At 43.4% G+C, this 24,152-nt stretch overlaps 1 protein-coding gene across 1 annotated transcript; it reads right to left on the bottom strand.

Annotated features, from left to right (window-relative positions):
* Positions 1 to 3,564: 3,564 nt before the first annotated feature.
* FGF1 (fibroblast growth factor 1) lies at positions 3,565 to 22,316 on the bottom strand. Its single transcript, XM_049786963.1, has 3 exons — positions 22,114 to 22,316; positions 9,851 to 9,954; positions 3,565 to 6,082 (listed from the first exon to the last, which is right to left on the bottom strand). Exons 1-3 carry the CDS (start codon positions 22,280 to 22,282, stop codon positions 5,888 to 5,890), a joined length of 468 nt encoding a protein of 155 aa, XP_049642920.1. The 5' UTR covers positions 22,283 to 22,316; the 3' UTR covers positions 3,565 to 5,887.
* Positions 22,317 to 24,152: the final 1,836 nt, after the last annotated feature.

The following is a 24,152-nucleotide window of genomic DNA, read 5'->3' as shown; positions in this document are numbered from 1 at the left end:
GTTATTCCTGGCTTAGAAATTGCCCCTGGCTTGGGGGAACTATATGGGACGCCAGGGGATCGAACCACAGTCCTTCCTTGGATAGCGCTTGCAAGGCAGACACCTTACCTGGCCCCCAAATGTGAATTCTTAAAACTGATCCTTAGAGGTGTTGAAGAAATAGATAGTGCAGCAGGGAAAGTACTCTTCTTAGACATAGTGACTAGCTTTCATCCATTCCAGCACTACCACCCACCACTTGTGACCCCTGACCACATAACCAGGAGTCAGCACTGCTGAATGTGATCCAAAAGCCAAAACCAAAACCCTAAAAAACCTGATTATTGGGAACATAAACAGGAAATTCTGAAGCACCACTGTTAACCCTATCTTAGGATACAGTATGCATAATTTTTTAATCATAAAAATCACGGCAACTATTTATGCTATTTGTATCACATGTCTCATATTGTTTTAAAAATACTTGCATACCTTCATCACACTTGATCTTCTCAACAACCCTGTGAGGTTGGCAGAGCTTGTATTCATATTCTAGAGTAGATAAGCTTACAGATAGACCAAGTTAATTAGAGTTAGGAAATTAGAGTTAGGAAATGGGGATACCATTTCTGTCTCCAAAACTCTTTTTATACACATACAAATAAACATACGTGTATAACTTATTTTTGGTTGATTTAAATAATTGAATAATGTTTTTTTAAAGTACCCTCAATAGTATCATAATCTTAAACCTCAAAGGGCTTAAAAAGAAAGCAGCATTTTTTGTTTGTTTATTTGTTTTTGGGCCACATCCAGCATTGCTCAGGGGTTACTCCTGGCTCAGAAATTGCTCCTGGCAGGCTCAGGGGACCATATGGGATGCAGGGATTTGAACCAATGACCTTCTGCATGAAAGGCCTTGCCTCCATGCTATCTCTCCAGTCCCAAAAGCAGCATTTTTTTTTTGAAAGCAGCATTTTTTAAAGTCAGTTTCCACTTTCTGCAGAACTATAGTTTTGTGTTTTTTTTTTTTTTTGAGAAAGGGTGACATTTATTCATCTTTTAATACTAGGCATAACAGAGCTTCTAAATCATGATTATGCTTATTCTCAGTTGATTGCTTTTCTGCTCCAGATTTCTTCTGTGCCTTGCTTTGTGATATTGTGTGTGTGTGGCAGATTGGGGTGGGATGGAGGGGGGGGGCCGTGCTGTATGCCTTTCTCCTTTGCAGTGGATGTGCCCTAGCGTCTGTCAGCAGAGGGCACTGGGGTACACTGTAAGAGAAAGGGGCTGTCCTCTAGGGCTCTCTGCTTTTCCTTTGCTCCAGTGGCTTCGAGGCCACTGTGTAGGGAGGAGGTATACTCAGAGATTGCGGTATTTCTTGCTCCAGTCTATATCTCAGGTCTTAGAAGTTACTGTGAGCTTAGATATTGGGGGGGGGGTCAAGAGAGAATATTAAAGTGAAGACAGAGTGAGGGATTTATCTCGAGTCAGATATTGGGTAGTCCATTCTGTGTCTGGTTCTGTGAGCAGAATCAGGCCATGGCCAGCATTGGTGGCAGCAGTGGGCCTGTGGGGCCAGCCCTATTGCCTTCTTTTGCATGATTAGCCACAGACCAACTCAAAGAATTTCAGAAGCTCTTAAAATGAGTGGCTCCTGAGTAACAGGATGTCCCCTGTCCTTGTTTGTTCAAGAACTTAAATGTGAATACACTCACATTGTTACACAGGATCCCAGTTTGGTATTGTCCTGTGGGAGTAGAACAGTGACTTCCAGCAGGACTCTTCCAAGTGTCTGTGACTACGTGTAGACATGGGTCAAGGCCCTTACTAGTTTCAATGATCTTGGACTAGCATTTTCACTTAATTTTAACCAAAAGTCTGAGAAGCGATGAACCAGCATTTTCTAGTGGAATGTGAACCCAAATATGGGGTGTACCACAAACGTTTTCTGTGACAGTTTTAGTTTCCTTTGCTTTTTATTGTACTGGGTTTTTTTTGTACTGGATCGTAATAGAAAATGAAGTTCTTAAAGTATTCAAGTTCCAAAAAGGGAGAAAAATACTGCTTCAGGCAACTTTAATAGAAAAACTAGGGAATTCAGGTGGTGCATAATTAGACAAGTGAACAAATACTACCCCACTATTGCTTGTCGGTGGTCATGGCTTCATGTGTCTGTGTCTGCTCATGAGTATGTGTATGAATGTGAGAGTGACCAGTTCTGCCACCATGCCTAGGCAATGGTGGACATGTTACTGAGACTAAGAAATGATGCACTTCAGAGTGGACCAGTTATAAGATTATAGTGTATATAGACAATGATAGTATCTTTCTGGACATCTGACCTCTAGTCACATATCAAGACTCTTGTGGTACATGATATACACTTGTCTTTGAGCTAAAATTGTAAATATGTCCTTTAGTTTTTGTTTTCTTGTAGTTTCTTAATATATATCTTTACTGACAAACTCTACTTCAGTAGCATAATTTTGTATCATCTATAGTCTGAAGGACGAGTATCAAATAGAGTTATTCTATTGATCATAGGCATGGTTCTTCAGGGGTAAATTTTCTGATATGTTTTCTTAATAGATCTTAGATAAGTACTAATGTTGCCCGGGGTTTCCAAAACATAATGGAAACATGTCTGTGTGAGCTTGTCCTTCCATCTTTGAAAATCTCTTATGTGGTACCACACTCAGTTTGGAAAACCAAGCAGCCACAGCCCAGAGTGCCGGGGGTACCCAGGGGTAGATGAGATACCACAATTGTCAGACTCAAAAACACCACCAAGAAAGTCTCACCTACTAGACTGTTTATTGATACTTGCAGGGTGCAAAAGAAAAGTGGAGAGAGACAGAGACTCTGTGTGTGTATGTGTGTGTGTGTGTGTGTGTGTTTGTGTGTGTGTGTGTGTGCCATCAGCATTGGCTTTGTCTGTATGTCCTGAGAGGCTGAGGACTTGGGCTCTATTATCTCCTTTACAGGTCAGGGTACTACTTGATCTTGAGGAATCATGAGGCACCAGTCAGTATTTTTTCCAAGTACACTGTTGGCCATCAGAGGCTTTTATTATCTTCCCTTCCAAGTATACATCACCACCATCTCCATCGTGCACTGAGAACAATCGCATACAGGCATGTTCCTGCTACTTGGTATAGCATGTTGGGCCACTCATAAAAATTGGTCTGGAAATTAGTCTGCACAGGAACTATGTTACAGGCACATTGCCACAAGGTTTACTCAGGGAACACAGAGAAAGAACAGCAGCAATGTTCTGTGTTAGAGAAATCAGAGCATGTTCAAAATAGTGTGTGGAAATGGCAGCTACTCCCTTCCTTCTTACAGTAGCAGACAGATTCGCCCTACTTTGAGAGCAGTCCCCCCTCCTAAAGCCAACGCAGTTCTATAGTTGAAAATGTTAAGTCCTTGCATTCCCTTGTCTCTACACTTTAGTAGGAATTCATTTTATGCTTGGGGGTTGCTAATTCTTCCAAAGCATGGGTTTCTGGGACTTGGTGTTTATTTTGAAGGAACCAATGAAGTCGGTATTTATACTGGATGGGAAAAAATGACTCTACAGTGTTTTTCATCATAAATATAATGCCCAGGGAGAGAATACAGCAGCAGACCAGACAGACAGGTTCCTAAAATCCCTAGTACCCCTTCCAGTATCTGGTACAAAGTAGGCACTTAAATCCATTGAACAAATCTGCCCAAGATGACTGGCAAAGGTAGTAGAAGTTACAGCCCCTGTTCCTTCTACAGTATTTGGATTTCAGAAACCACAGAGTTCTGTTTCATCTGTTAGCAACAGGATTTAATTTTTCTTGGCTAACATTATACTTGAATTTGATTCGGATGCTAGAAATTATGGACCATTATTAATATCTTGGATTTCCTCTCTAGGTACTTTTTCTGGCTAAATCTTCATAGTAAAGAGTTTTAAAGTTACACTGTACTATCCTTAACTTGCCTGCAAAGATTGCCTCAAATAAAACAGAATCATTTTACCCAAGTAACAAAACTAAAGTTCTGAAATCATTATGTTGTACAAATGCAGAGCGGCATGAGTAACCATAATGTTAACTTAGCTCAGTTTTTCAGTTACACTGTCACTGTGAACTTTCATAAATTGTCATTGCTCTTGCATTCTAAATATGACAGCCATTGCCAAGGAATTATTTTAATTAATGATTCATTCAGTATTTTACAAAAACATAAGCTAACATTCTCATAGTTTCTTTATCCACAATGATTATATGGTTGCAGAAGAGTCCCCATTTCCAAAGGAAAATTTATTTCACCTCAGTGGAAGGGAAAAAAAATAAATCTCATTTTCTAGGTAAATGTAGTGTAAGTAGTAGATGATTTAGTAGCTTATATATCATGTCCTCTTATTATCATTCCTAATAGCTGAATGTTAATCAGTGCAATTGCCTCTGAGCTATATACTTTTAAATAGGATTAAAACAGTCTCACAGTGAATTTCAATGGCTTCTTAAAGGCCTTTGCATGGCAGCAGTATTATATATCAGAGATGAACAATGTTTCTAATTTGCTAGCCACTTGGGTCAAGTTTACTTTAAGTAGGAAGCATATTTATATAAGTAATCATAACATACAGGGACCCTTTGGAAACCCGTTTGCTAGGGTTTAACGGTTTTTGCAGTATGCTTTGTAGCTCTTCTGCGTGGGCAGTGTGTAGGCATCGGGTCAAAGCACCTTGCATTCATGCTCCTTAATGCAAGTGGGAGGGCTGTGGGTATGCTCTGATGCTCAGGGAGATGGTGGGAATGCAGTGTTTCAGAGGAAGGCCAGGCAGATTTTGGGGGGGTGGGATGGCTTTGAGTCACCTTCATTTGTGCTCCATTCTTCTGGATCTGGCTGCTTGGAGTTGGTGGTGGGGGTAGGAAAAAGCAGCATAGTTGACACCTGGGAGCTTGTGAGAAATGACAGGACTTTATCAGGAACCCCCCCGAGCCTGCATTTCCCCTCAAACTACATCCTGAACATCCATGAGGATTATGCTGCACCCCAATACTACTCTGTCTCAGGTTCTGCACAAAGCATCCTGGACTCTTCGCACGTCTAAGTCTTCCTCTTGAGGGTATAAATATCCTCACAGTCCTGGACACTCCTTTCTTTTCACTCTCATAAACTCCCTGGGCCTGGCTGAATGTCCACCTTCAAGGAACCTGCTTCTCTTCCAACCTCACACTCTCGGAGCAACCAGCTGAGACCAGACTTTGAGGAACCCTGAAGCTACTTGTTTCTACTGCTTTCTTGAGGTTCAGTCTTCCAACCCCACTTCTGTCATTTGGAAATTTAGACTTCCCTTCCTTCTAAGATATACTTGCCCCTCCACCCCCCCCCCCACACCTTTTCAACTGTCCTGGCCTTTCATCTCTTTTGTATCTAAGGGGAGATTGTTGGGATTCTCTTTCTATTCATGTAACATCACTGTGAGCTTCTCTGCCACTATTTGTGGGGCTTTGCAAGGACCAAGGGCAGATGTTGGGGGGAAATCACAAGCAGGGTTCACTTAGCAGAGGGAACTGGATGCCCTTACTAGAGGTTTGGCAGATGCTTCCCACATCTCATTTGGCCTCATGTTGGCACAAAAAGGCTCAGCCTGCAGGAGCCCAGAAGCAACTGGACGTTCAAACCAGACCCACCATGGGCAGCCAGGTGGCCCCTGGAAGCAATTTGGTCCTTCCCTTCCAAACTGGGCTTGGGTAAAGTGCTCTAGAGGCCAAAGGAGGGTGCTGGGCACGGGGAAGTGCATTATTTAAGGGATCAGGCTCAGGGGGAGCCAGGAGTGAGCATAGCCAATGGTCAAAGGAACAATCTGGGGTCAGCTGGGTAGAACCCCATCAGGTTCCTCGGGAGTATTCAGCACGTCTCTCTAGTCAGAGGAGATGGGCAGAGGAAGGAACAAAATCGCCTTCTGGCCGTAGTGAGTCCGAGGACCACGCTTGCTGCTCCCGTTCTTCTTGAGACCCACAAACCAGTTCTTCTCGGCATGCATTTTGGAGGTGTAGGTGTTGTAATGGTTTTCCTCCAGCCTTTCCAGGAACAAACATTCCTCATTCGGTGTTTGCTAAAAAGATCAAGCCAAAAGAGGGCAGAACTTAGTGGGTTGTTTGGCAAGGCTTTGTTTTGGGCCACAGACTGCAGCGCTCAGGGCTTATCTTAGTTCTGCATGCAGGGATGACTCTTGGCAGGATTCGAGGAACCATATGGGATACCGGGAATCAAACTCAATTAGCCCCATGCAAAGCAAGTGCCTTACCTGCTGTACTATCTCTCAGGCCTCGTTTCCCCACATTTTTATGTGGGTGCACAAGGAGAGATATTATCAGACTATTCTGGTTTAGACTGATTATTAAAAGGATCCGCTGCATCAGCTGTTTTAAAAATTGGCAATAGAGGCCAGAGTGATAATACAGCAAGGAGGGAATTTGCCTTGCACACAGCTGACCTGGGTTTGATCTCTGGCATAATTCCTGAGTGCAGAGCCAGGAGTAACCTTTCAATATTGCTAGGTGTGGTCCAACCTCCAAAAGGAAAATAGGGAGATGGAAAATAGCAAAGTGGGTAGGATCTTGGCCTTGTACATGACAACCTACTTTAGATTACCAGCACCCTAGATGGTCTACCTAGCCCTGCCACAAATAATCCCTGAGCATAGAGCCAGGAGTAAGTCCTGAATCCTGCCAGGTATGACCCCAAAACAAAGAAAGAGGAAGTAATAGAGGGCAGGGAGATAGCTCAAGTGTTGGCTAGGGCATTGAATTTGATGCATTGTCCCACATAGTCTTCTAAGCAATTCTGAATGTGGTCATCATGATCCCTGAGCATCACGAGTGATAATTCTGAGTACCACTGGCAGTGTGGGCCAAGTTCTTCTGGGAATGGCCTTTATTAACAAAAATGGGTAATAAATTCAGGAAAACATATGTAAAACTCAGTGACAAGAAATGCAAATTAAACATGATTTAGTAAATGTTGGCTATACTATCTGCAAGATGAAAAAAATTACAAGTCATCATTGTAGTGAGACTGTAGTAAATGGGCATTTTCATACAACATTGGTAAGATAAATTAGTCAGCATTGCTTTGAGTCATTTGGCAATGTGTCAAATGTAAAAGGTGCCTTACCTGGCCCCAGTAATTTAATTCCTAGGAAGTTTTCTTTAGGAAGCAATTGAGCAAGCATACACCACTTTTTAAGGACAGTTTTTGAAGTGTTGGGTGTCACTGCAATAAATTAGAAGCCATTTGACTGTCCGTGGACAGCAGACTGGCTATGTAATTGTGGCATATTTACACAGCACAGTCTGATGCAGCTTTAAGTGCACTGAACTGGAAAGATAACTCCCATGTATAGTTACTTGAAAATGATCTACCATCCACTACTTCTTTCACTGGTCACTTATTTATTAGTGGGAAGAATCCAAATTATTTGAACTTTCTGTTTGTCAAGTATTAGTATACTTGTACAAATATTTGGGTCTGAAACCTACCAAGTATTAAAAAAAATCACACTGCTGAATGTTTACTTTGCTTCAGTTCCATAATACGTGACCTGCCTGTCATCTCTTCCCCAGAAGTGCTTCATGAACCCGTTTCTGATATCTGATTCCCTTTTTATGTCTCTTTTTGTGGGCTTGTTGGTCCTTTTAGATGCAAGCTCCTCCGAGTAAAAAGATGGAATCTTATTGACTTTCTGTCTGTCCCTCGGACACAAACCCTTTCAAATAACCTGTGGGCAATTTAATTTGATTCTGTAGAGATGCATCCAATAAAGTTCTCTTGAGTGGATAAGTAGGGACCAATGTCATGTGGAACATCCTGCTTCTTGTTCCTCTGTAGTCTAGTTTGTGTGTGGTGGCAGCTAGGTGAGGCTCTGTGGATGTCACTGTCGTCCTGGATAGACCACAGATAGGATATGTAACTGGGGCAGCTCTGGCTCCCCTAGAATGACTTAGTGCAGACATTGGCATCTCATGCATATTGTTCCAAGGTGGGGAGTGTACAGTAGCCAGTTTTGAGCCTGTGTGGGTTGCTGCTCACCTTCTGATGCCCCTTAGTGGCTGTCAACCTGTGATCTGTGATAATGTTAAGAATAGCTACATTCCCCTTCAGCTGTCTGTGTTATGTTGAACAAATGACATGCACTAATGGCTGAGTCATAGGGTGAATCAGCAGGCCAAATCCTCTCTAAAAAAAAGGATTTGTCAGCATTAGTTTTGTATCTGATGCAATGCCAAGCACAAGGCTTAGAGATTAACTATTGATTCATGCCTATTGTTTTCCTTGTTTTTAGTTTTAAATTATGTGCTTCCCCCAGTTACAAGGGTGGCATACACTCATGTTAGGAAGTTTGAAAAATGCATATTTTTCAATTCAATGAATTCAGTGAATGCAGTGAGGCATGCAGTTCACTCCGGTGTTGAATGATAAGTAATTCACCACCTTAGGATAAATATTGCAATGTCTTGGGCATTTTATTTTCTTTTCTATTTTTGATTTTTGGGTCACACCCAGCAGCACTCAGGGGTCACTCCTGACTCTACACTCAGAAGCCACTCTTGGCAGGCTCGGGGGACCATATGGGATGCTGGGGATTTGAACCACCATCCGTTCTGGATTGGCTGCTTGCAAGGCAAACACCCTACCGCTGTGCTATCAGGTCCTAAACAGTATTTTCTTAAACATGAATATATATCCTTTACACACAAACACACACGGACACTTTTAATCAGGATGGATTATTTTTTTTTGAAAACAGTTAAAAATATGAACAGGACTCTTAAGCATTGTAGAACTTGTAGCTATCAATGGGGAAGCAGAAAAGTTAGGCAAATATGTGAAGCTCATCCTCTGAATACATCAGGTGAATTATAGTAACAACCGTTCTACTAGTGGAAGAGAGAATCTGAAGCCTATTGGGTTTGGGAGAAACTATTTTTATACAAGTAAAATTTATAGCAATACATGTATAATAGCACAATAGTATATAATAGCATCATAGTATATACTATGATGTATATTATAATAGTAATATATTTATAATAGCATGAGAAACTGATTTGGAGGGGAATTCATGAACTGTAACATAGAGCCTAAGAAATAATGTTCTATCTATCCTCAAAAAAAAATATGTCCTTTTCTCCTAATTGATGGTGGATTTTTACTGCTGGGCAGAATTGGTTCATAGTCATTGTGTTAGATCGTTGCATCTTGAGTGTTATGGTCCTGAAAACATTTGATACACGTTTGTTGAACAAAGTTATTAAACTTTTATTCTTTTTGGTGACCCTTTCAGAACATTAATAACAAGTCCTGGTTTTCAAGATCTAGCATATATAAATAGTTAGAACCTGGTATCTGTAATTTGTTTGTTTTTTGTTTGTTTGTTTGTTTCTTTGTTTGGGGCAGTGTTTAGGGTTTATTCCTGACTCTACACTCAGGGATGACGCCTGGCAGGTTCAGAAGACCATATGAAACACCAGGCATTGAACCCAGGTCCAGCTCATGCAAGACAAGTGTCTTACCCACTCTACTACCTCTCTGACCCCAGGATTGGGTATTTTGAAACAAGTGTCCCATAGTTACCTAAATTTCAATCAAGGCTTCTGCTATGCCTATGTGATAATCCATTTGAGTATTTTGAGACAATACAGCCAGAAAGTCTTTTATGTTTGTGCCTAAAATAAGGCTGGGTAGAGGGTGGGAATCCTACTGGAAAAAATAACAAACAGAGACTAATTGTTGCTTTAGAGTTTGCATCACTCAATGTAACACGATTTCAGGAAACCACAAACATTGGCCATGTCTGGGAGCATGTCAGTCTCATACTTACTGAGCCGTATAAAAGCCCGTCGGTGTCCATGGCCAAGTACTGGCCAGTCTCCGTGCTCTTTATATACACCTCCCCCACGCTTTCCGCACTGAGCTGCAGCTGAACTGAAATAAAAATAACACGAGCAAAAGTAAATAAACACTAAGCTTTGCCGATAGGGCCCAGTGGCCAAGACAGTGAGCCACGGAAAATTCTGTTCATTCGCTTCACTGGGCCCTCAAGGATGAACCTCTGATGAATCAAAACAGAGAAATACAGGCTCTTTTTCTTTGCCCTCCAAAAAAAATCTGTCTATTGGGGACTATGTTCTTGAGGGGAGAGAGAATAGGGGAGGGCTCGCCCCCTTCCCAGCTCAGCTGCTAATCAGCTGACCCTACATGCATTTTCTTGGACCCTCAGTCCTGTTTCTCCCACTCAGTGTCACCTGGGTTGAAAAAAAAAAAAACACCCCCATGGGGGGAATGGAATTCACTGCCCTGGGCCCTGTCACACCAATCCAATTCCTTTTCTGATCTTGAAGGTGTTCAAAATCTGGTTAACAGATCATTATTATATAAAAATCTGATAGTTCCTCCCTCCCTGTTTTCCCCTCAAACAGAAATAAGGTGACAACCTCTAAAAGTAGAGAACCAGCTGACTGTATCCTCCCATCCCAACCCGGTGACGAAGTCCAGTCAACTCCCCAACTTTACATGGGGATGGAGGCGAGGGGAGCCCTGGAGCTGGTCAGGAAGGGAAAGTATTGAAAAGGAAGGGAGGGGGCAGCATGTGCATGGTGGTTGGGAGGGGATTTTATTCTTCCAGGGACATTTGGTCCATGTCTGGAGACACTTTTGATTGTCAAAACTGAGCAGGATGGGACAACTCACAAGCACCTTTTGAGTAAAGGCCAGGGATGCAACTGAGCATGGGGCCACTTGTCACAATAAAAAATAGTACCAGTAGTGTTGAACTTGACATAACTCAAGATTGAGTTCAAGATATGAATTCCTTTGAGCCACTCTCTCCCCATTTGTAATGATTGAATTCCTCCAGTTTCACTGCTGGGTAACTAATTAGACTCTGGTACCCACTGAATTATTTGCATCATGAAGAGTATGGAAATGGGGGCATACCCTTATAGTTCACATCTGGGAATTGATGTTGATTCTGCAATCTACTGGACAGTTTTCTGGATCTCCTATAGCCAGTGTTGTGACTAGTGGTGAAGTCTAGACCAGGGACCTGTGATTCCCAGTTTTGCTCTGGGAGAAGGAGCTAACCCCTTCTGGAATCTCCGGGCGGGGCAGCTGGAAGGAATGCAGGCAGCCTGCATTAAGTCCATATTGCTTTGTTTTCATTTTGAAAACATTTCATTTCATTTTGAAGTTTCTTTGAACTGGATATATATTCATATTCTGAACTGGAAATCAATCTAAGAGAAGGCAGAAAAAAAATCTCTCTCCCACCTCATCCATTCTCCCACTTGCCCTAGACGGGAAAGGCACTGTAGACAGGATAGACCAGATAGACAGACTGTTCTGGGCACACAGAAGTAAACAAGGAAGCCCCTCCTAGCTTTATTTTATGTGTCTTATTCCAGAGAATTTTGCATGCATGAATACTTATGTTCTCTCTCCTATCACCCTATTTTAAGAATACAAATGGTAAATACTGTACACAATTGTACATCTTTTTTTCCTCTTACGTTTAAAAACTACATTGACACAAAATAATTAACCTCCTCTGTGTTCCAACTCTGTGACTATCCCAGAACCCTATGACCAGGTCTCTATTCTTTTCCTGCACCTACTCCTCTTCCTCTCTTTCCTTACTTTCTGATTCACCTGGGATGATCCTGAGTGATTGATGTCACCCTTTATTTGAATATACAAATCCTCTTGATCTTGGAAGCCTTTGCTACAGAGACTCAGGGCTCCTCTCGTTTCCTGTGGTAATCGGACTTTATCTTATCACAGGAAGCTAATTCCCATGAAGAAACTGGAAGCCATTTATCAACTTTCCCAAATCCTCCTGACTTTGGTGAGTCCTCATGGGCAAAGCCATAGAGACAGGAAGGTGTCAGTAGTGGCCAGGGGTTAAGTGGGGGACATGGTGGAGTGGAAAGGGAAACAGTAGTTAATTGATAGAGGACTCCTTTTAAAGATGAAGAAAATAGTCTACAATTGAGGGTGGGGATATTCTCCCAAATTTGAACTAAGAAAAAAATTAACATGTGCTTTTTTTTTTTTTTTTGGTAAGGGGAGGGGGGGGTCACACCTGGCAGTATTCAGGGATAACTCCTGGCTCTGTGCTCAGGGATCACTCCTGACAGTGCTCAGGGGACCATATAGGATGTTAGGGATTGAACCCTGGTTGACCACATGCAAGGCAAATACCTCATCCTCTGTACTATCATTTTAACCCCTGATATGCAATCTTTAAGTGGTCAGATTGTACGATTATGTGTGTATCTTGGCCAAGTTGCTTTTTGAAAATGCTGGATCTCTGAAGACTTTCATATACTTAAAGGGACCAACTTCTCACATGTGATCCTGTATGTTTCAGAGAGATCAAAGGGAAAGAGTAGCTTTCATGGGCCACCTGCCAGGTGCCCAGTGTGGCATGAATCTCTGTGTTGGTACAAATAGAGCAGAATCAAAGGCATGGCCTCAGAGTGAAGTTCTGTTCAGCTCTCTCCAGCTCTGCTATCACAAAGCACATTAGTCACCTGCTTCCTTGTTTGTGATGATAACATCAGTTTAATGTCATTGCAAGGAAGTGCCAAGCATATTTCTTCCTTTTCGATGTCCTCATTGTTTCAAAGAGCATCTCCTGCAGGAAGGTGACCTTAGCTATTCCCTATAGGTGACAAGACTGAAGTTTGAGACAGAGCTCAAGAAAGAGCTTAAAATACTCAGAAGACCATGATGTAAACAGGTGTGCCATTGCCCAGATTTGGTTGACCTATTACAAAACATAGGCAGAGAAGATTTTCCATAATGTTTCTTTTTGTTTGTTTCTTGGACCTCACCCAGCTGTGTTCAGAGGTTACTCCTGGCTCTGCACTCAGAAATCATTCCCAGCAGGCATGGAGACCATATAGGATGCTGTAGATCAAACCCAGATTGGCCCTGTGCAAATCAAAAATCCTATCTGCTGTGCTATCACTCCAGCTCCATTACCATAATTTTGGGGGGTGGTATTGGGTCATACTCAGGGATTATTCCTGGCAGGGATCAGGGTACTAATACATGGTGGCAGAGATTAAAACCAGGTTGGTGCAAGACAACCACCTTACCTGACATGCTGTCATTTGGCCTTTTGCATTATTTGTAATAATTTTGACTTTCTGTGTCCTTAAATGTTAAGGACGCTTTGACTTCAACTTTAAGTCACCAGTTCCTAATAGGCATTTGAGGTTTCGCCAGGTGTTGATTTATTCTCTCTAATTATTTAAGTTGTAGGTGGCATCTTCTTCCAACAGATATGTATCTATGCTGAGAATCTCTCCCTGAGTATAGGCACCTTCATCAGTGATCTTACGAGATCTTCTGGATTATAGCACTTGCTGCCTCATCTTGCACTTGTCCTGGCTCTGCACTCAAAAATTACTCCTGATGGTACATGGGAGGCCATATGCAATGCTGGGGATTGAACCCAGGTAGGTCTTATGTAAGGCAAGCGCCCTTCCTGCTATACTATTTCTCTGGCCTAGTCCAATTTTTCTTCTGCATCTTCCTCACATCTCTGAGTCTTCAGAAACTTGAACAGAGGTAGGGCCTTGCTCTTATTAGGTTTTTGCTTTCAGGAATAATGTGGCTAGAAAACCTGCTTTTCTATGTTTTCTGGAAGGTGGAGTCACCCTAGCAGTGGATCCAGAGGACTCTGGATCCTTCCCTGGCTCATTATCAACTTAGTGGTTATACCTAGTAATATTCTACTTAGGCCTCTTGGTGCTGGTAACCATCAGGACCACAACCTGTAATGTTTGGGGTTGGGACTGTGTGATATCAGAGATAAAGCTCGGGTCCTCATGCATGCCAAGCATGCGCTGTAGCTGTATGAATTCTCTCTCTCTCCCATTCCTTCTTTCCTCCCTCCCCTATTTTGAACTTTTATCTAGAACACTCAAACTTTCTCCATATCAGCAATAAGACAACTTCATTTTCTTATCAATCCTGTCTTCATTGGAACAATACTTTCCATTTTCTTCAAGAACTTTCCTTTGCATTAACAGAAAGGCTGTCATAAAGGGCCAAGCTGTCTGCTTCCTTCAACGTCTGACACACCTTCCTCATTAAGTGTAATCATTTCTAGCTACTGATTTAGAGTAAGAGATGTGAGAGTCTTCTTTCCACTTGAAAAACTCCTTAGGAGAGGTATTAATTGACCTCAATTCAAAATTGTTGTATCTTAGGGAAGAGTGTCCCAAGAAGAAGGAAAGTGGTGAGGAGCTAACCAGTTGGTGGGTCGGGCCAAGCATATACCTTTGTAGATTAAGTGTGCTGTCTCTTTTTTCTTCTTAATTTAAATAACGTTCTGTCTGTCTGTCTGTTTGTATAGTTCTATTTATATATCAATCATCTATCTATCTATAGAGATATTCAGTAACACAGACATGTTCATGTATGCAGCCTCCTCATCACTAGCGCTGCCTTCCTGCACCCCAAGAAGGCCATGATTTATAGCCCAGGAACCCGCCTGTTATCTCTCAAGGAAGATGTTCTTGGCTCTCCATTTCCGAGCTCTTTTCTGTTCTGTGCCTTGACTCTGTGGTCATTCATCTTGCTGTGGGGTAAGTGGAGTTGACGTTGCCATTTGTGAAGTCCCAGCCTGGACGGGTAAAGGCCTCCCAGAGGTAAACATGAGCCAGAGGCATTTGGCATTTGCTTCAATTCTCGGCCCCCAAACCCCAGCCACGGCTTGTAGTGCTAGGGAGAGTTCGTCTCAAGAGTTTCCTCTGTAAATATTATTTCTCCAGGATGTCCAAGTTTCATAGCTCATTTTCACTGGATTCCTTTCTGGCTCAGTCTCTTAAACATATATCCTTCTGCGAGCAGGGCCGGCAGGAAGGAGTAACACCCAGCTCGTGCTGCTCGTCTCACTGACTAGCCGTTGGCCTCCCCAGAGGGATGCGGTTCCAGTTCTCCCAGCCCACATCCTCCTGCAGCTGCTGAGGAGGAGCAGAAAGCCCTGTGCAAGAGGGAAAAGAAGGGGGCCTTGGAAAGATAAAGGAGGGCTGCATAACCCCTGCTGAGGCAGCAGCTCCTCCTAGAAAAGGTGCCTCAACCACAAAGCTTCAGGGAAAACACAGACCATGGACTGACCACTGTCCATTAGGTGCTGTGATCTGTCTGGACTGTGCCTCACTCTCAGGGCCTTTACCCTGAAAGCAAAGCACAGATGAGTCTCGAAGGATTAGGCAACACAAGAGCATAACCCCAAGCAGCAACACGCATGCAAGTATACACACTAACACAGACACATATAAACACACACTCATACACAAACACACACATTTTCTCTCTCATATATATATATATACATGTATGTATGAACATACATTTTTCTCTTCCCAAAATAAAACACACTAACACAGACACATATAAACACACACTCATACACAAACACACACATTTTCTCTCATATATATATATATATATACACATGTATGTATGAACATACATTTTTCTCTTCCCAAAATAAAACAATACAATGTGTGTCAAGGAGGAATAAACATAGAGCAAAAGAATTTTTATAGTAAATCCTTGATGAAAATATTTGTAACTGGAGCTATAGTGATAGTACAGCAGGTAAAGTGCTGTATATATGGTCTGCCTTGCATGTGGCAGTTCCAGGTTCTATTTCCGGCACCCCCTATGGTCCCCCAAGCACTACCAGGAGGGGTCCCTGAGTGCAGAGCTAAGAGTAACCCCTGAGTATCACCAGGTGTGGCCCTAAAAAAAACAAAACAACAAGAAAATATTTGTGATTATCTTGGTTTGCATAGTTCACAAAGAGAGAAGAGTAGAAAATGTCCTTCACTGACACACCATACTCCTGCCAATGGCTGCTCCAATGGGAGATCAAGGACAAAGACTAGGGCAGGAGGGGCAGGATCAACCCCTAGGTCCTAATTCTTCATTTATTTGAATTCCCAGTTGTACAGCTATAGAACAGCCAGAAATACTGGCTAACTCAGGGCTAAGGGATGGCTGTGGATGATGGGTGTCTCCTGCCTGCTCTTCAGGGGTTAATTCAAAAGCCTCCTTCTTATCTATTGTCATTGCTCAGAGCTGGCCAGGCCCCTGCTTCCTGTTCTCTGGTGCCTTGCCTTGAATGACGCAGTTCAAATTGACTCCTGCCCCATCTAGCCCTGAACCAAGGGGCTCACAAAAGGAGAGTCTATTTAGGAGGGCAGACAGGAAGAAAAACTGGTAGGGCAGGACAGGTTTGTGGAGGGGCCCCTAAAACCACACCTTCTTGCTTTGGTGTTCTTCCCAGATCTTTCCATGAGGCTGGCACCCAGAGCATAGGGAACTGAGCCCCCCTTCTTTGTCTCATATGGGAATCTAGAACTTGCTGCCACTGACAATAAGGTTGGTCTATATAAAACATCCCCAAGACAAAGGAAAAATAATATTCATTCTTTAGTCCTTTAGGGTACTCCTTTTGTCCTCCCAGCTCTGAAATGGAGCTGACTTGTGACTGAACAAAAGAAACGGAAAGCAATTTGTGCGAAGACCCTCTCACGGCAGACTCATGGTTCTTGTAGAAAACTCAAGCTTAAAGAAAGCATTGCAGAAATGTGCTGCATGAAGGTAGGGTGGTGGGCTAGAGCTCTGGGTACCCCCAAATGAAGGCTTCACCCTGCTTCATATTGGAGGTATAGGATGTGCTGCTTGGGAAGGTGGCCTGGTCAAAGAACCAAAAGGCACACGCTCATCTATGTAGATCACATTTCTTCCTTGCCCTAGACTCATTCTTGGGAGATCCTTGCTTGGACCTCAACTCAGAAGCCAGAGTTTGTAGTGGCTGTGTGGGTCCCCCCAACCCCATGAGGTAAATCTTGGTTTGGTTCTGTGAAGCTCTAAGTCTGTTCCTCCATCCAGCTTTCTCTTCTGAAGCCTCCCAAACCCTTTCATTAGTTTTTTTTTTTTTTTTGCCTCATTGACTCTGAGACACACAATCCCTTACTTTCCAAGAACAGAAAGAAGGAAAAGGAGTTAAGAGTATTCTGGTGCCAAGAGTGTCAGCTTTGAGGCCCTGTGGGAGATTCCTCTGCAAGTCTCTCATGTCCATCTGAGCAACTCTTCACTTACAGCTGTTGTGTCCTCCTGGGTTTTCTGGCTGATTGCTCTGTACACTGTGAAACCCGAGTATTAAACTTTCTTTGACCAGTGTACCTTTCCCAGTTTCTCTCTTCAAGACTTTTAATGGTTTCTTTATATATTTTAACAAGCTCATTTGGTGCATACAGGCTAGTGACTCCTTAGCTCCCCTTGATGTTGATAACTTGGTCATTATATAATGTTTATGTTTCTTGTTAACTTTCTTAGCTTAAGCTAACGTGTGTGTATGTGTGTGTTTAAATTTAATTTTTTGTTTTTAGTTCCAGGGATGGAACTCAGAGTTTCATATAGGCAAAGTGTGAGCTGCATACTTGCTCTTGACCTAGGAAGTGCTCAAGACTGCAGCTAGTGGATGCCTACAGTGGGCAGTTCTGGCTGGCATGGCTGGCCCTGAAGTGGCCTCCACTTTAGCATCCAGAGAGAGGCCCAGAGAGATTACGTGCCTGGTTTATTCTGGGCTGGAGACTTCCCGTCCCTGGCCATGTTTACCCGAAGTGAGGTCAGCCTCATTCAGAACTCTGTGAGGTTGTTTCATGGCAGTGGCATTTATAATTAAAACGTAGCCACAACTTGGGCTCCATGAAACATTAAAGATGAAGGGGGGAGGAGTTTATGGGAGAAACTCTAGTGGTTTGGAGAGAGTATATGTATATATACACATACATAGATAGAAAAGGAGTTTCATTAGAATGTGGACTAGTGTCTACTCCTTTAGGATCTGAAGAAAAGTGCCTGGAAATATTTGATACACTTATGGACTATGTCATGTTCACAAAAATTTTTTTCAAGAGCATGTTGGGGAGGGAGGAGGGCTAGGAAACATTTTGGTCCCTTACCACCTTGGTGAGTATCCCCACAGGAGTAAGCAATTCCTTTCACTCCTAAAATTTGCCTCTTTTTGATCTGTGACCACTTCTGGCTGTTGGAAAAGCTGGTTTGATTTTTCTCCCTTGTCCGTCAGGTGCCATTATAACAAATCAGAGAAGGGAAGTCCGAACCCCCTCTGTATCCCAAAGCAAGGAGGCAGAGGAATTGCACCGAGGTGGAGCCTGCCCTGTATAATAAGATGAAAAGTCAATGCTTTTGCCTAGCAAACTCCCTAAGTGCCTTGAGGATGTGGTTTGATTCATAAATCTTTCATCAGCACACACTTTGCTTTCCATTTGTGTGGCGAGCAGTGCCAGGAATAATCCTGCTCCTTCTTTCCTCCTGTGCAGGGGGAGTGTGTGTGTGTGTGTGTGTGTGTGTGTGTGTGTGTGTGTGTGTGTGTGTGTGTGGTTGTGGGTTGGTGGAGGTGCTGTAGCATGGGGTGTATGTGCACTCATTTCTGTGGTGACTGTTATGATTGTTAACTCCACCGCCCAAGTCACGGTTACTTCTCCTGAGGAGGTCTGGAGGAAGCATTCACGGAAGATCCCCTTGACTTGGCCCCAGACACTGTGCTGGGGAGAGCTGAGATGGAGCAGGGCTGAGCATAACACACCCCATACCAGCTGCTCTAGAGTCAAATGCATTCACCCACGTGCATCAGTGAGCATCATTCAACATGACTGATTCCAGAGATGGTCAGGAGGGCAACCAGTGAGCCTCGGAATGACGACGATGTTGAAGGTGGAGGTGATAGTGATGATGGTGATGGTGGTGATGTTGCTGTGACAAATACCGGCTTTCAAGCTCTGATGTGCCTAGTAGTGTTTTTCCAATCCTTTAACTAATTTCATCTCACTTAAAAATCCCACTGTCTTATGGGATCTATAGTGTGGCATCTTTGTGTTTTAAATGAGGATACTGCAAGGTCATGAAGATAGTGCGGCTTTGCATGCTTATATGCACCAGAGTTCTGTCCTAGCTAAACAACAGATGGTCCCTGGAGCATTTCCAGGAATGACTTCTGAGCACAAAATCAGAGTAAGCCCTGAGCACTGCAGATTGTGATCCACAAAACCAAACCAAACCAAACCAAAGAAAGGTATTTTAATAAGGGCGGTGGTAGTACTACCATTGGGCGGTAGAGGGCGGCAGACCCGCATCCTTGCCAGGGAGTCCTTCAGCCTGCAGGATCTGAGGCATTTCCAAATGGCTCAGATATCCCAAAGGCAAGGGAACTGATTAAATAACCTGTAGCTCTGGAGGCACTGACTTTTCTAGTTAAGACTGATGAGGTGGGTCATGATAGGGGGTCGTGAAGCTATATTCGCAGAACCCTAAATCCAAAGTGGAGGGAACAGGGATCACTCAGGCTGTGCCCTTAAAAAGTAGAAGCCCTGAAGTGTGAAGTCCAATTTTCGTGCTAGTGTAGAAAGACCCCTCAGCACTGCAGGGCTATAAGGAGGCCTCATCTCCGATGATGACAGGGATAATCAGAAATTTCTGTACCCAGAGCCAAAGCGATATTACAGCAGGTAGGGCGCTTGCTTTGCACTCCACTGCCCCCAAGTTCTATCCCCAGCATCCCATATGGTCCCTGAGCCCAACAGGATGATTCCTGAGCACAGAGCCAGGAGTAGGCCGAGAGGGTGTAGACTCCAAGCAAAACTAAGCAAAATAAAAAAAAAGTAAAAAGAAAGAAATTCTGTACCCACCCTCATTGTGCTGATTCAGACCTCTTACTTCTGGCTCTTGTTCAGAGTCCACTAGGTGAACACAGCAACTCTGAATGTTGGGAACAAGGCCCAAATCAGAAGCTATATTGCTGGCTGTCCCAGGAAGGAGATTTATATTTAGATGGAACGAGGTGTCAAGCATGTGAGTTTGACACTCTTTCCATGCATTGGGTTGAATACATGGAACTCTAGATGGTGATATTAACTGGCACTACTACCAGTATTAGGGTTGGTCATGTGTGCCAGAATTTTGCAAGGCACGTGCCAAGATCTTGCACTACTTGATCTCACATGATCCTCCCGGGAAACCTATGTGGCAAGTAATGCTATGCTTCTTATCCAGGTGAGAATGGAGAGCCAGAAAAGTTGTCTAAGGAACTTGTCTGAGTTCACATGACAGATCACAAACGCAGCATTCCATGGATGCAGACACCCTCACACTGTAAGACACCTACTTCCAAGGTTCCTACACCATTGTCCCCAATGCCAGTAGCAGAGCACAGTCTAGAAGTGCCCAGTGTTGACAGAAGCCAGCTCTAGGGTGGCAGTGAAGGATTGGCACTGATCACATCACATGCTATTTGTACAGGAAGTCTTGGAACTTCTCATGGTAACTTCTCTTTCCCCCCAGAATTCAAGGTTTCCCTTATATTGTAAGAGGAGCTTAACCCTGAGGATCCTGGTACCAATAATGTCTTTCCTTTGTGACACTGAGCACCAGGAAGTGTTATTAGTGAATCAGAATATGGGTTAAAAAACTTGTTGTTGACTAAAAATGTTTTTGCTGTACTTCTTTAACTCTTATCATTAAAAAAAAAAGAAAAGCTTAAGCTTATAAAAAACTGTTTAAGAAAAAAAACCAACAACTTGTCGAAAAAAAGAAAGGAAAGCCATCTCTCTCTTGGTGTGAGGGACAGACCCACAAGAAGGTAGTTTGTATACACAATGGACTATGGACTAGGCCCACTTATTTGTAGTAGGTCTACATAAGTATGAATTTAAGGTCCCAGAGTCTCTGTGAACTCACTGGAAGTACACAGGAGTACACTGAATGATACATGCTGTTATTCATGAATCTCTGTGGACTCGCTAATGTACATTCTCATTCATAAGTTTCTGCTGACTCACTGGGAGTACACATGGGTACACGGACACTCTCATGAGTAAAAGCTGTCTGCAGGCCTGTTTAAACACCAACCATGGAAACAAAGCCTCAAAAATACAATCATGTGGCTGAAAACTCCCTCCTTATTTTCATCTAAAGGACCCCTGTGGTAGGTTGGTGGGAAAGAGCATTGCCACCCTGCTCCGAGGTACCAGCTAATGTCCCCATTATCTAGGTACCTGACCACTAAGCACGAACAGCATGGTGTCATTTGTGTTTCAAGGCTACCACTTGGGGTCCCTGTTCCAGAACCCTAAAGACAGTCTGATCTAGAAACCACCAATCCTCCCATCAAGGCTGGAGCTTTGCACTCCAGTTTAAAGCCAGTGGACAGACCTTACTCCCTCCCTGTGTCCTTCTCTGTGTCTCGTCCGTCCACACAATCCTTTCCTTGATTCACAGCCCAACTGCCCTAAAGGGCAAGACCAGGTACCCAACCACCAACACACTTGCCTAACCCCCTCAAGTAGAACGAAGGGAAGTTTCATTCTTGCAGGTATCAAAAGTCCTCACTTATCACCGCTATCTTGGAGCCGGATTGGCAGCAGATCCTGGAAGAGCATTTGGCTCCAGTCGCTCAAGCATCTGCTCCACTTCCTTGAAGGTCTGGAGAAAGTCTTTACCCATCTGGGTTCCCACAACCACATCTGCATGGTCTCCGCAGAGTGAGTGCCGCATAATTTATGATGTGTAAGACCATGATTATGAACTAGGATTTCAGAAACCAAACCCAGCGGAAACATAAGCCCGAGAGTCAGTGAGCCTGGAGTGGAGCCCATGTCTCTGTGCAGGATTTTGGCCACTTCTGCCTCATGTGGCTCTTCCCAGCAGGCTGAACCATCAGCCCTGGGGACCAGACTTTTCATTCATTATTGAAACCCGTCCCAGAAGCCACAGAGGTTCTGATCTCAAAGCCATTGTAATAGATCAACAGAGCCCTTTTAAAATGTTGACACAAGACCTAGTCAAGGGAGGCTGGAGTCCTTTCAATGCCTTATTTTCCATTCACAGACACTGCAAGGCTTTTCTCCCCCCTACCCCCCACCCTGAGTGTGTCTTGACTGGATAGAATTTCGGAACAGAGAAAATTTCTAGATCTCCCCCCACCCTCCTTTGATCCAAAAAGCCAATACAGAGTGGGTCTGTGAGAGAGTCACTCACTGTGCTGGTCACTCCGGTCCCTGGTTCCGTCCACTGTACCATCTGGAAGGATGCGCAGGAAATAGCCCCCGTTGCTACAGTAGAGCAGTTTGGGCTGCTTGTAATTCCCTGAAAACAGGTCAAACTTCTCAGTCAGGGCCGCGAAGGTAGTAATCTCCCCTTCAGCCATGGTTTAGCTGCTGTGGGATCCCAGCACCTTCTACACTGAAAGAGAAATTCAGAGGCAAAAACTGCATACACTAGGTAAACTGGTGAGTTGAATGGCAGGGCAACTGGTTAACCACGGACTGTCCCTAGAAACCTGCACGCGGTGGCTGGTGGGGAAAGAAAGATGTTCTCCCATGTGGGAGGGACTTTCGGGTCATTTCTCATTTCCCAGATGGACCCCGTTTGGAACCAATCAGGGCAGTTTTTAGAACTTCAAATGGAATTGTTTGGTTCAAGAGAGGTGAGAAGGTTTGTGTTGGTCCTTTTTGGATCCACACACATCCTCAAATTAAACACTGGTGCTGCACTAAAATAACACCTGGCCTCTGGTTGAAACCCACAAAGGCCAAGTGGCAGCCACCGGGGTTTGCCCTCCGCCCTCCTGAGTGCCTGTGGGCAGTGATAACACAGCTTGTCTGCACTCGGGAATCTGTAGGAAAAGGAAGAGCCAGAGTCATTCCAATTTCCCACAACGGACAGCCCAGGGTCATGTATGAAGGAAGGTTCTGGGGTTGTTGACAAGAGCAAGATTGCTTATACTGGGGTAGATATGTAGAGTATTGTGCTGAACAAAATGAGTCAGAGGGAGAGGGATAAACATAGAATGATCACATATGTGGAATATATTAATATATACACACACATATATATACATATATATGAAGAGAGAGCATGTTAATAATACCCAAAGACAATAGAGATGAGTGTAAAGAGGACTGATTCATGGTAGGAAGCTTGCCACAAAGAAAGGAATAGTGCAGTTAGGGTAGAAAAGGTACCACTATGGCAATGATAGTTGGAAATGATCGTTTTGGACAAGAGCTGGGTGATGAAAGGAGATAAAGTGAAATTATGCATGATATCTCTTCAGTAACTATATTGTAAACTGTTAAAACATCCTGCTTTTACTCAAAACAAAGGCATTCCCCAGTATCCTCTTTCTTTTTTTTTTACCTATCCCTTTGACATGTAAAAGTTCACCTAGATGAGATTAGCTTATAGGTTTTTGAACTGGTAGATAAAGAAAAGTTTTGGTTTGGTGGGCACTGGGACCATGAGGCAAGAAGCCATGCAACTCCATGACTTTCTCCCTCATGACTGTCTTGTTTTATTAATTTGTGCGGCAACCCTGTTTCATACCTGCTCACACTAGGTTGGAAATACAGAGTGTGGATTTATTTACAGTAAACCACAGTGTCTAAGAGGGAAAAAAGAAAGACTGAGAGAGAATGTGTGTGTGTGTGTGTGAGAGAGAGAGAGAGAGAGAGAGAGAGAGAGAGAGAGAGAGAGAGAGAGAGAGAGAGAGAGAGAGAGAGGAAGGAGGAAAAAACCATCTCTAGGCAACAGGGAGAATGAGGGAAACTGGGAACATTGTGCTGGGAAATGTGCCCTGGTGAAGGGTATTGAACATTGTATGACTGAAACTCAATCATGAACAACTTTGTAACTGTTTGTAACTGTAAAAAAAAAAAAAAAGTTAAAAGATCAGGCCTGAGACACAAGATGCAATGGTGAGATTTTTAAAGGGTAGATGCTATGCTCGAGGGAATGTTCATCTAGATGGTACGTTCTGCAGGAGATGCCAATAAGTGCCCCCTTTACAGATCCTCCTTCCCACAGAAGTGGATCTCTTTTTTGTGCAAAGTCTAATTTCATCCTCTTTGTTTTCTCCTGTGAAATACTTACCATGATCACAGTCTGTGACATGGTAGCATCACATGGTATGTGTCACGTTGTATGTGGCTACATGTTACACACTATCATCCTCTAATACTGTATACATCATTAGAGACAATTTTTTTACTTTCATTGGTCACACCCAAAAGTGCTAA

Source organism: Suncus etruscus, chromosome 14 (genome assembly GCF_024139225.1).
Source record: "Suncus etruscus isolate mSunEtr1 chromosome 14, mSunEtr1.pri.cur, whole genome shotgun sequence".
NCBI classification, from domain to species: Eukaryota; Metazoa; Chordata; class Mammalia; order Eulipotyphla; family Soricidae; genus Suncus; species Suncus etruscus.
The sequence above is the reverse complement of the archived record's forward strand: the minus strand, read 5'-3'. Positions and strand labels throughout refer to the sequence as shown.

What these genes read in the sequence shown, in the direction of transcription:
- FGF1 (XM_049786963.1), bottom strand. Translation starts at nt 22,282, where the DNA reads ATGGCTGAAGGGGAGATTACTACCTTCGCGGCCCTGACTGAGAAGTTT. An exon ending in GGACCGGAGTGACCAGCACA is followed by an intron (nt 9,955 to 22,113) that starts GTGAGTGACTCT and finishes TTTTTATTTCAG; the next exon opens with TTCAGCTGCAGCTCAGTGCG. An exon ending in ACGGGCTTTTATACGGCTCA is followed by an intron (nt 6,083 to 9,850) that starts GTAAGTATGAGA and finishes TGATCTTTTTAG; the next exon opens with CAAACACCGAATGAGGAATG.